This window comes from Balaenoptera physalus (assembly GCF_965194825.1).
Source record: "Balaenoptera physalus genome assembly, chromosome: 14".
Lineage (NCBI taxonomy): Eukaryota > Metazoa > Chordata > Mammalia > Artiodactyla > Balaenopteridae > Balaenoptera > Balaenoptera physalus.
The window spans coordinates 23,635,754-23,647,768 of NC_138893.1; the positions used below are offsets into that span (position 1 = coordinate 23,635,754).

The window sequence follows — 12,015 nt, forward strand, 5'->3', positions numbered from 1 at the left end:
CGAAGCCCAAGGAAATGGTAAGGGCCCAATTCACAGTCCTTCCCAAATGCCGTTCCAGCAGTGAGAGGAGCAGCCAGAAGGGTCACAAAGCCAGTCACGGGGAGGACTTTCCTGGCAAGGCTGACCTCACGTTTGGAAACGCTAGTCTTCACTTTGGTGCACACTGCCGGGCAGATGGACATGTGTGTGCCCACGCCGGGCCTGGATGCCTGGCCTGGACCCTGGAAGCAGCTGAGCTCTGATCACAGCCCGTCTGATGGGAGTGAGGGGTTGCAGGTGGCAGTCCTCACACTGACCACCCTGAATCTGGCAGCGAGGGTCCTGGTAGCTGACCAATTCTCTGCTCAGACATTAGCCCTCTGACATTCACAGTAAACCTGGATTCACTAGTGTATCTGAACACGGAACACAGCCACAAAGGCCACGCCAGCACACACAGGGGAGCGGAGGCATGTCTTACACACCAAGCCTGTCTAGTCTGCCAGGATCCCTCACTCCCAGTTAGAAATGAACTGGCCAGACGGGCCTGAGGGCCCCAAGTGCCTGTAGGCCAAGAGAAGGTCCCCAAGTCCCTAGCCCATGAGCCTCTGCTCCCCAGATGACACCTTCACTGGGATCTTGCCACTGAGGGAGGAACCACAGAAGAGACCCAGAGTTGGGGGGACCCAGGAGGGGGGCTGTGTCACCCAGAGGCCTGGGCGGGACGGCCCAGGAGGCTGGTCTGGAGGGACAGGCAGTCTGGCAGGAGGGCCCCCCATGGGCACGGCCACTGGAGAGCATGGCCATCGGGGGGCACGGCCAGTGGAAGGCCCTGGCCTTGGGGGCATGATCATTGGAGGGCAGGGATATGGGGGTGTGGCCACGAGAGGGCATGACCTTTGGGGGCGTGGCCACTGGAGGGCATGACCTTTGGGGGCATGGCCACAGGAGGGTACTGTCATTGGAGGTGTGGCCATCAGGGAGCCAGGCCTGGGAAGCCCCGCTCCGCCCGGAGGTCGCGCGCCCGCGGCTCCCCTGCCGCGCACCTGCTGCGCCAGCTGCAGCAGCTCCATGCGCTCCCGCAGGATCTGGGCGTCCCGCTCGCGCAGCTCGCTCATGACCTGGCGCTTCCACTGCTCCACCGCCACCCTGAGCTTCTCGCGCTCCTCCTCCGACAGCGTGTCCGCCACTTTGGCCCCGGCTTCCTGCTGCAGGACGTCGTACAGCATGGCTTCCAGCTCCAGGATGTGCTGGGGGCGGGAGGGGGCACGTCAGTCCTCGCCGCCTCCCCCGGGGCCGGCCTGGGGGACTGGGGCACCCCCCCTGGGGTCACGACGCCTCCAGGCCAGCCCACAGAGGGGACTGCTTCCGCCTGGACCGGTTAAATGATGTTCTGGAGGGTGGAAACAGTCCGGGAGTAATTATTTCAAGAGCATTCCTTCCACGCGATGTTTAACGTGCAGTGAAACATTAGGGACATCGAGGTCAGCAGAATTTGAGGCCAGAGTCGGATGAGGGCCAGAGGGGCAGTGGGCCGGGCGGGTGTCCCTTGAGGAAAGAACAACACAGGCTTCTTCCTTTGCTCTCAACCTTCGCCAAACCCTGGGCTTCTGAGTCGCTAAGAAGGAAGAAGGGCGGTGCTCACAGGTTTGTCTGCAGTAGTGCAGAGGCGCCAGGCCGTCAGCTCTGCGGTCCCCAGTGCTGCCTGTGGGGTGACTCGTGTCCCCAAAGAAACATCAAGTCCTAACCCCCAGAACCTGTGAAATGCGGATCACTTGGAAATAGGCAGATGTCACCCAGTGCAGGTGAGGTCAGATTGGATTAGGGGGCCTCAATCCACTGACTCACGGCCTTGGAAGAAGAGGGGAACTTGGAGACAGTCATGGAAGATGCGGGGAAGCCATGTGACGACAGGGCAGAGATTGGGGCGACTCAGCCACAAGCCCGGGAACGCCTGGGCCCCCAGGAGCTAGAAGAGGCAGGAGGGCCTCCGCTGGGGCTTCAGACGGTCGTGGCCCCGCCAGCACCTTGGTGTCAGGCTTCTGGCCTCCAGACTGTGAGACATACACCTGCCCCACCTCTCCTCCCCTTCTCTCTCCCTGTCTGTCTGTCTGTCTGCCTCCCTCCCTGCTGCCTGCACATGAGGCCCCACGTGTCCAGCCTCTGCCCGCCTCCCAGCCCCTCACCTCCTCTGTCCCAAACGATAACCTTAAGGACGCCCACGCCCGTGGGTGCCTGTGTGTGCCTGCGCCGGCTCAGGCCTGCACCCCCATGAAGCCCTTCAGTGCCGCCCCTTCCAGGAAGCAGGTGCTCTCGTTAGGCCTGGCTCACGGGCGAGGACACTGAGGCAGGCTGATGAGACTGCCGGGCTGGACGACCTGCACGGGGTCCTGCTGGCGGGGAGCGGGGTTCAGACTCCAGGGGGGCTCCCGCCCAGGGCCCTCGCGTTGCCCCGCCAGGGCTCCGACGTGGAGAGCCGGCCACGCTGCTGGTCCCCAGACACACGTGCTGCATCATCCCTTTGCTGCCACCCAGCCGCCACAAGACAGACCTTGTTATAAATTCCTAGTGACTTAGCACTTTGATCTGGAGCACTTTTAAAGCTGGTTCCTCAGGAAATTTCATAGATACAATCTTTGAAAAAGCCAAATTCTTCCCATCAAAAATGTAACCTCTTCAGAAATGAACGCTTCTTCTTCTTCAGGCAAAATGACTATGGAAAGTCCTTTTGGCTGAGTAGACATTTTAGGAAATGGGGGGGGGAGAAACCTTTGTTCCTCACTCACATGTTATTGTTCTTGACGCCACAAAATAAACTGTCCCCAGCTGTCACTGCCAGCTCACACACCCATCAGCTGCCACTTCCTAGAGCCAAAGAGCTTAGTCTAAGATACGCTCCAGCTTTAAAATAAAGGCAGCTGAGCGTGGGGCTTAGAATTAACATCACCATGGCTTCACCCCAAGACTGGCAGGAGATGGAGATGTTCTGACCTTCCCTACGTGCATGACCTTGAGCGACGGGCCACCCGCACGCCGGCTCTGTGTGCACAGCCTCGCCCCAGCGCTCGCCCTCGTCTGTGAATGGCCAGGCCTCTGCTCCCAGCTGCCCTAGACGGCCCTCAGCCAGGCAGGGACCACCCTTCCCCTTCGAAACCCAGCTGTGGCTCCTGTGCTCACAGAGCAGGGAGGGTGTGAGACCCAGCAGGTTCCCACAGGCCTGTGTACCCCCCCAGGGCATCCCGAGGCAGTAGGTGCCTCCCTCCTGCACAGGGCTTTGTGAATGGCAGATAAAATGGCTAATTATCCAGCAGGAAGTGCAGGCCTAACCGTGGAGTCAAGAAAACCAGGGAGGGAGAGCAAAACGTGCAGCCTTCCTGCCAGAATTGGAGGAAGGGGGCCCCCAAACAGTATCACGCAGGGAGCGGCCCTGACAGTCATCAGACCGGGAGCGGACCCAGCATCACCGGGGGCCCTGACAGCATCCCTCGGCGCTGTGTGCAGGAGCCCCCATCCACAGTCCCAGGGCGACGTTTTCTGTGGCGTGCGGGTTCGTGTGTGTTTGTGCGTCCGTGTGTCATAAAGCCGTCTCCCTGATGTCATCTCCAGGACCCATCTTTTCGGCACCGATGTCGGGGTTAACCGCACACGGGGACGTCCCTTCAGGTTTCTCGGGGGGAAATGACTTCCCATGGGGCAGGCATGCACAAAGGGCACGTGCGTACCGGCTGGTGCAGATGGACAGAAGCAGGGGTCCCGGGCGGGATGATGGACTGACAGACATTCAGCTGTGTTCATCTCATTTGTAAACGCATTGTTTCAATGAATTCTATTTTCTCAGCTCATTTCAAATACCCACTTGACTTCTGCTCGTGTGCCTGCACTCCTGGGGTCAAGGGCTGCTGACGGAGCAGTAAGGCGTCCTCGGAACTCGCCGGGTGAGGGGTGTCCGGCAGGAGAAATGCAAAGAGTGACCCTACGCTGGTCACACTGGGCGCAGGATTTTCCCAGGCAGGTCCGAGGCCACATGACCCCCGAGACACCGTGCTGGCCGTGGGAACAACCTTCCCCGTTTCTACCCCGAATCCGCCGCCCCTGGGGGTTCCGGCGGCCGCGCTTCTCTTACCTTGTGAGCCTGGTCCAAGGACTGCTTCCTGAAGTCCAGCTCCTCGTCCAGGTAGCCCTTCTGCTTACTGAACAGCTCCTGAAACGCAAGAGGACCCGCGTCTGGGCCTCGCGCAGCCGACCCGGTGCGCGGGCCCGCGTGGCCAGATGCACACCGACCTTCTCGCTCTCCAGGTCCACCATCTTCCGCTGCAGGGCCGACTCCGTCTCTTCGATCTGCTGGAGCCACTGGACACAACGGAGGGTACTCAGGCGGCAAAGTCCACCTCCCCGAGCCCCGGGGAGACAGCCTGGGGGGCCTGGCCCTCCCTGCCCTTCCCACTCTTCCTCCAGGAGGGGAGGGCTCAGCCCTCGTGGCAGTCAGGCTGGGCTGGCACCATGGGCTCCGTGTGCCCAGCGTGCGGGCCAGGCCCGGGTCCCCCCCCGCAGCCCCGCCTCGTGTCCAGGGAGTCTGCCCCCCCAGCCCCGGGAGAGGAGGGACGTTAGCCGGCCCGTTGTCCCGAGGTGCTGGCCCCTGAGCTCCTATTTGCTGGACACCCCTCCCCGCCCTGCTGGGGGCCGCTGGGAGGGGGCGCTGCCAGCAGGCCTACCAAGCGGGTTCTGGCTCCGGGGGTGGGACCGGGAGCAGGCTGGCGGCCCTTGGGAGCAGAGAGGCTGGAGGGTGGGGAGCCCGGGTGGGCTGGGCGACCCCCGGAGGAGGGTCCCGGCAGGTGAGACAGATGCTGTCGGTTTACAGACCCACGATACCTCCCGGCCTCTGGGGGGAGGCGGAGGCAGAGTGGCCTTGGGGAGAGGTCTGGCTGAATCTGTCACTTGCAAACATGCGTGGCGGTGCTGGCTGACCTGTGCGTGTGCCAGACCTCCCGAGGCAAACAGGATGCGTGGACCCCAACCCCACCTCCCGGTAGCCCTCCTCCCAGGGTGAGCGTCTTCTCTGTGCTGAGCCAGAAAGGGAGGCTTCGGGAAGCCCGGCCCTGTCCCGACAGCGTCCACAGTCACTGTTACCTTTTCGGCCAAGGTCAGGACTGTCCTGGCTTGTATGACGACCACTTGCTCCTCATTGGTCAGATTCTGCACCCAAAAGCAGAATTCACGTATAGTCAGGGGAAGTGCCTCCTGGGGTGGCCGGGCTGAGTGACGGGCGCTCGGTGGCGCTGATGGGACGGGCGCAGGGGAGCTGGGGTCACAGCTAAATGTCGCTTTCACTAAAGGCCCTCCCGGGAGTCTGTGATCCTCTTTCCTCTTGGTCCTGCCAGCTCTGGGGTGACTCTCCGCCTTGCCCCTCTGGTCCTCTCACTGCTGGTGACCACGTCTAGGGTAGCCAGCGAGGCAGGACGGGACGATGGCGGCAGGACGAGCAGCCAGCCTGCCTGGTTCTCTGCTGCATTTTTATTTAAAGCCAGCTCTCCGCACAGGCGGCCTGAATTATTAAAGCGCCACTTAGGGATGTGAAGCAAAGATCAAACATTCATGGCTATGAAATGGTTCCCATCCCTGCCGTTTTGCCTTTTTTTTCTGCATGTTTTATTCGTGCCTCGTCCCAAAGGGCCCACCTGGGTGGTCCTTCTGGGCAGGGTGACTCTGGCTTTGGGGCCGGTGGGCATCCTCAGAGGATGTGCCACCTGCGTCAGCACCAGGGTGGAGGGAGCTGGGCTGTCCCCACTGCTGGGCCCACCGGTGGGACAGCCAACGGGGGTCACGGGGAGCAGAGACAGGCAGGGAGGAGCCCCCTGGGGTCGCTGAGCTGAGGGCGGCCCCCCCACCCCAGAACTTCCCTGATTCGGGGCCACCCGCTCCGAAAGCCCTCCCGCCTTTCTCCCCCCGCAGCGTGAGCTCCCCAGGGGCAGGGGTCTCTCACCACCCCCTACCCCGGCAGCAGTAGGCAGAGGTGGGGGTCGGCGGCCGGGTGCTGGGACACAGAGGCAGGCGCCGTCCTCAGACACGCTGTGCCCCGACTCGGTGTGGTGCCAGGGCCAGGCGCCCCTCATCCCTCTGGCTTCCGGGGACATGAGCCAGGCTGTCCCCTCCCTCCTCCCAAGGCGGGGCTGGGCCTGATGGGAGGGATGGGAGTGTGGGGGGCTGAGGGGGGCCTTTGGGGTAACTGAGGGAAGCTACCTGGATGTGATCAGACCAGGCTGAAGGGCCCGCGATGTCCCACTTGGTGGGCAGCCTGGCTGGGCCCCTCCTACTCCCTCCTGGAGGTGACCATGGCCTTGGCAATGTGTGTCTCCTCCACCCTCGCAGCCTTCCCTGGGTGACCTGTCCCCCCTGCAGCCCAGGTGCAGCAGCAGTGAGCGGACGGCCCACCAGGGAGGACAGGGGTCCATTCTGCCCCCCGCCGGTCCCTCTGCTCCACTCCAAGGACCCTGACTCCTCAGGAAGCCGAGGTCCGGGGCCCAGGTGCCCCGTGGCCAGCTGGGAGGCTGCAGCCTTCTGGGAAGCAGCTGGAGACAGTGGCCACAGCCTCAGCGTGCCCTGGCTGAGAAGGGGATAGGGCCAGGCTATCCCTGTCACCTGCCTGAAGTGTGTCCATGTGCACACGACAGACCTAAGGGTCACCCCCATGGTCCTTCAGAAACTTCCAAGGGTCTCTAGAGGTCACCTGCACATAAAACCGGCAGTGCATCCTCTGCCCCCGTCTCTGAGGCCGTGTGACGGCTCCAGGGCCGTCACGTGCACTGGTGCTCTGGGGCGGGCAGCTACAGGGCTGGGAGGGGCCCCGAACAGAACTAGGCAGACCTGGGCTCGTCCTAGCTGGCCAGTACCGCAGCTCTGTGACCTGGGTGGGTGCCCTCTGGGGCTTCAGTCTCTCCAGCTGCGAACTGAAATGTTCCCAAGAGCCCGTGATGGGGGCTGATACTCAGGCTGAACCCCGGAGCACATCGTGACAACGACCATCCCTGCTGTGGACCAGCACCTCCGCTACCTGCAGCCGACGTGGAGCAAGGGGTCTGACTGGTGGCAGGGTCGGCGGTGGGCAATACAGCCAGGAGAGCCTCCCCGCTGGGAGCTGCTTCCCCCCCGCTCCCCGCCCTCACTGCTTCCCAAGTAAAGGGCAGGCGGGGAGAGGAGGGATTCCTGTCAACACAGGGCCCTGAACACCTCGAAGCTGCTGGGAAGAAGTGGCCCCAAGGATGTGCAGGAGTGCCTGGGTTTTGGTATGCGTGTGAGAAGTGTGTGTGTGTGTGTGTGTGTGTGTGTGTGTGTGTGTGTGTGTTTGCGTGTGTTTTTTTCCTCCATCTACTGCATGGAGTGCATCAATTTGACTTAGTGCCTTGATCTTCCTCGAGAGCAGTCACCAGGATGTGGAGCCCAAGGTGCCTTAGGACCAGCTGTAGACTGTATACTTGTTAGGAGACCCTGTGGCGGAAATGTTCTGGGGTGTGGATTGGGGCCCTCTTCTGGCACAGCTGATCCCCCCCGCCCCGCACTGAGCAGGGGCTCAACAAGCACAGGATGCTGGATGGAGGTGAATGGAGAATGGATGGAAGGTGGATGGACAGAGGATGGAGGACGGAGGATGGGTGGATGGAGGGTGGCGTGAAGGGATGCAGTCACTCTGCCCATTCAGCAATTAGTATTCTTTTGAGGAGTTTGCTGTAGAAATTGGAACTCTGCCCTAAGTGAGATTCGGGGATTATTTATATAGGCTCTGCCCCTCCTCCCAAACTAAGTAAGCGGGAAGCCCTGAGTTTGAGGTGTCTAAGGCACCCACAGCCCCCATCCCCACCAAGGATATGGAAAAGCTTAGAGACTGAGAGGGGTTCCAGAAACTGAGAACACGGGGCCAGAAGCACCTCTGCTGGAAGAATCAAGGGTGAGAGCAGAGGCCCCGAACTCCCGTGTGGGAACAGTGTCAGAAAGAATGAAATTTCTCCTAAATGCCAGAGGGCCCGTCCCAGGCAGCTCCGGCAGTGGGAGGGTGTGGGCTGCGGTAGGGCCACAGCGGGACTCACAGGGGCCCCTGGACCGTGCAGGGCGGTCGGCACGGGGAGGCATGCACAAGTCAGGAGAGCGACCTACACTTACGGCGTTGTCCCCCAGGAGGTCCAGCTTCTTCATCAGCTCCGAGACCAGGATGTCCTAGAGGCAGGGGGACAGGCTGCTGGGAGGGAGTGCGGGCCAGGCGGCCGCAGGGGCGGGGGGTGTGCGGGCGGGGGGCGTGCGGGCGGGGGCGGGGCGTTACCATCACGCCTTCGGCCTCGCAGTACGCCTGCAGGGGGCTCTTCCCGCCCACGAAGTGGGTCTGGTGGAAGTTGATGGCAGGCGACTTCCTCTCCCTCTCCTAGACAGAGAGCGGAAGTCTGGGCACGGTGTCCCCTCCCTCCTGGAGGGCAGTGCTGGGCCGCCCAGGGACACGGTGAAGACACCAAGTCCACCCAACACGGTCAGCGTGGTCCTTGTGAAAACGAAGCCCCAGCTGCCGCAGCAGAGGCCAAACCCTCCTCCTGCGCAGGGGACGGCCCTGTGTGGGCACTGACGGGGGCAGGGACCTCCCAGCCACCCACGGGGAGGCCCTTGGGAGCGGCCCCCGCCTGCTGAGGGGCCGGGCAGTCCCACCCCCGGGGCCGATGAGCTGATATAAGTCCCAGGGGACCGGGAGCAGTGTCCCCCACGGGCCTGGCCTCAGTGACCCTGAGGACAGAGGACAGTAGCTGGAGGTGCCGCCACCGTCCTCATCCAGGACCACATGCAGGAGCCCTGGGGCCACGGGGCGACACACAAGGAGTGGCCACACAGCCCTCCTGCCCCCTGGGAGGCGGGCGGGAGGACTGAGGGGCAGCTCCCTCTGGACTCATGGGGGCCCACGCCCCACGCTGCAGGTGTGCGTGGACGCCAGGAAACCAGACAGGCGGAAATGCCGGTGCAGAGACGCACCAAGCGAAGCTGGTGCGTCGTAGGAGAGGGTGGTCATGCCCGCCAGCCAGGGTCACGAGGGACCGGGGGCGAGGGAGGCCCCAGAGCTGTGTGCGGACAATTTGTTCCGTTTTGCATGTTTCCTCTGAGTGACAGGGCTGGGCTCGCAGCCCTCGACGGCACCAGCTCGGGGTGACAGCTCTCTGACCCCACCCCGGCCCCGCACCTCTAGCTCCAGGATCCGGAACTCCAGCAGCTCGTTTTGGTCCTTTGCGTCCTGCACCTCATGCTTTAACCGAGCCTCTTCTGTCTCCATTTGTTTAATCTGTAAAATAAAAGACGGGTGAGGCCCTGGAGTCGCACGTGAGGCCAGCTCTCGGCTTCCCTGACGGCTGCTGGCGTCACGGGGACGGCCGCCTGGCCCAGGTCCTCGGCCCAGAGCCCTCACTCCAGCCTCGGTCAGCGGGGGGCCGCCCTGGTGAGACTAGGTGTGTCCCCTCCTGGGCTAAACCGGCAGCGGGTGGGCGGGGGACGCAGGGCCGGGTGCACTGGGCGGGGGGCCGTCTGAGCAGAGATGAGGAAGAGAAGGGCCGCCGCGGGCAGAGGCGTAAGCTGTCGCCAAGCTGCCCGTGCCTCACCACGGCCAGGACAGCGCCCCTTGGAGCCCAGGCTGACCCAGGGTCTCAGGAACACTGCTGTCCGATGGCGGGTGTGCCGTGGCTGCCTGGCCACCCTCCAGAACTGGCGTGTGTGAGGCCCGCGCCTCCCAAGGGGTAAGCACAGTGTAGCCCGTGGCACATGTCCTCAGTGGTCTCGTGTCCACCATGGGCACCGTCAACTCAGTCCGTCCCCCGGAGTTGAACTTGGGGGCCGAGGGGCCTGCTCTGCGGCTCGAATAGGTCCAGATGGATCCAGGAGCACCAGCGCCCTCTGAGCTAGCCGGCGCCCTCGGGGGCTGGGTCTTCCCACTGCACTGTGCACGGCTGGGATGCACCCACGGGCCAGGAGTGTGACCCCATGGGCACCGTGCCAGACAAACGCACAGGTTTTAAGTGCACACATGAGTGTTCAAGTGTGCAAATGAGGGTTTATGTGTGCATGTGGGTGTTACGTGTACAGGTGACAATTAAGTGCCCATGAGTGTTTAAGTGTGTGTGTGCTCGTGAACATTTGAGTGTGCTTGTGTTCAAGTGTATATGCAGGTGTTGATGTGCACACACGAGTGTTTAAGGGTGCACATGTGTGTCTGAGTGCACACAAGCTATCACGTGTGCACGTGAACATTGATATGTGCGCACAAGCATTTACATGTGTGCATGCACATTTAAGTATGCGGCCGTTCTGTATACACACAAGCATTTACATGTGTGCGTGCGCATTTAAGTATGCGGCCGTTCTGTGTACACACAAGCATTTACATGTGTGCGTGCGCATTTAAGTATGCGGCCGTTCTGTGTACACACAAGCACTTACGTGCACAGAGTGTTTATGTGAGCATGAGAGCACCACGGAAACAGCTGTGCTGACTTAAGACGCGTGCAGAGGGTCCACGACCAGCAGGTAGGTGTCGCTCAGCATTTAAGGTATGAATGGCACCCAAAGCACTGCCCCGTCTGGGCCTGACGGCTTCGGGTGGCGCAGGACCGGCCTCTGCCCGTGGGCCTGGATCGGCGCCCTCAGGCACGAGAGCTGTGGCCGGCCTGGCCCTTTCCTAGAAGGGCTGTGCCTGCCGTAGAAGGTGCTGCCCCCCCCCGCCCTCTGCCTGCGGACAAGGCCAGCTGCTGGTGGGGACGGGTCACCAAGGGCACCCTCACCAGGACAGGGTGATGAGGGGCCGCCAGAGCGAGCTGTGAGGCCCCACTGGCCCTCCTGCCTCTGGACATGCAGCCACTGCCCCCTCCCTCCTCGTTCCACGTGACTGGCTCCAGCCGTCCTGGGCCCACTCCTCTGGGGACGGCCATGAACTGCCCACAGAGGTTGTCTAACCGTCACCAACCACAGAACCCATCAGGCAAGAAAACAAGAACCGAGAAGCCGCTATAGACACGGGGCTGGCGGAACCCCAGGTGCCTCCTTCCAGGCCGCCTGTCCCAGGAGACGGCGGGGGTGGGTCGGGGGGCAGCCCCACGGGAGTGAGAAGCACAGAAGGCCCGGCTGGGGCTCCGCTGGGGAACCTCTGCCCTCTCCCCACCGCCCAGCACCACGGGGACCCCGCAAACCCCCGAGTGCAAGGGAATCCCTGCTTTCTTCAGGAGGCAGCCAGATGCTCAGACGCGGCCTGGCAGGCACGTACCTTTTCTATGAGCTCTTGATTTCTCCGATACAGCGCTTGCTTCTCTTCAATCCACTTCGTGTCCTTGGAAAGGGAATCGAAGTGGAGAAATAAATACACCGCAGGGCGGAACCACGATTGAAATCACGATTCAGCAGACAGGGGATGTGACGAAAAGACTCAACACCCAGCTTCCGAAGTAACCAGGGAGTGGTAGCTTCTGCCCCACAGCTGATGGAAACCCAGGGTTTCACCCGTTTCCTTGGAGGGTCCCGGATAGAAGTGGACGGCACCCAGGCTCGTGCTAGCCCAGGCCAGGCGCCCACGTGGACGTCGCAGGTCCGGGGGACCCAGACACAGCCAGCGGGAGCCAGGGAGCTCGGGCCGGTGGGGAGAGGGCAGGTGCCAGGGTGGGGGTCCCTCCCACTTCACGCCTGGGGACACGGGGCCCGAGGCAGGCTCTGAGCTCTGCTGGGACCCGTGTGGACGCCCGCTGGGCTGCCCTGGGTCAGGCCTTGGGGGAGGCCCGGTGTCCTCGACCCCCAGTTCCAGCTCCATGCCCTGGAGGAACCTCCACCACCGGCATTTGGTCACAAGGTGAGGCGTCCGGACACTGAACTCGGCCCCAAATTTCTTCTCAGCAGAGTCCTCTGTGAAGTTCTTTTCAAGTTTGAAGGACTCGTTTCTGCAACGAAAGGACCGGCTTCCTCCACCTCCTCCTCCTTCTCGCTTCCCAGCCCCTCGGCTACAGTTCTTCTCGGGCGCAAGCGGCTTGGCGGCCACAT

General features: G+C 62.5%; 1 protein-coding gene across 6 annotated transcripts in view; it reads right to left on the minus strand.

Moving 5' to 3' along the window:
* Positions 1 to 12,015, minus strand: part of JAKMIP3 (Janus kinase and microtubule interacting protein 3) — a 104,509-nt gene that overhangs the window by 17,941 nt on the left and 74,553 nt on the right. For 4 of the 6 annotated variants that reach the window (XM_082424096.1, XM_082424091.1, XM_082424094.1 and 1 more), the window contains exons 13-20: positions 11,252 to 11,314; positions 9,185 to 9,283; positions 8,288 to 8,386; positions 8,125 to 8,184; positions 5,107 to 5,172; positions 4,261 to 4,329; positions 4,103 to 4,180; positions 1,026 to 1,229 (exon numbers count right to left, since the gene is read on the minus strand). In XM_082424096.1, the coding sequence (XP_082280222.1) occupies positions 1,026 to 1,229; positions 4,103 to 4,180; positions 4,261 to 4,329; positions 5,107 to 5,172; positions 8,125 to 8,184; positions 8,288 to 8,386; positions 9,185 to 9,283; positions 11,252 to 11,314 (738 nt within the window). The remainder of the gene's footprint in view (positions 1 to 1,025; positions 1,230 to 4,102; positions 4,181 to 4,260; positions 4,330 to 5,106; positions 5,173 to 8,124; positions 8,185 to 8,287; positions 8,387 to 9,184; positions 9,284 to 11,251; positions 11,315 to 12,015) is intronic. The other 2 variants (XM_082424095.1, XM_082424093.1) reach the window with 1 other exon arrangement.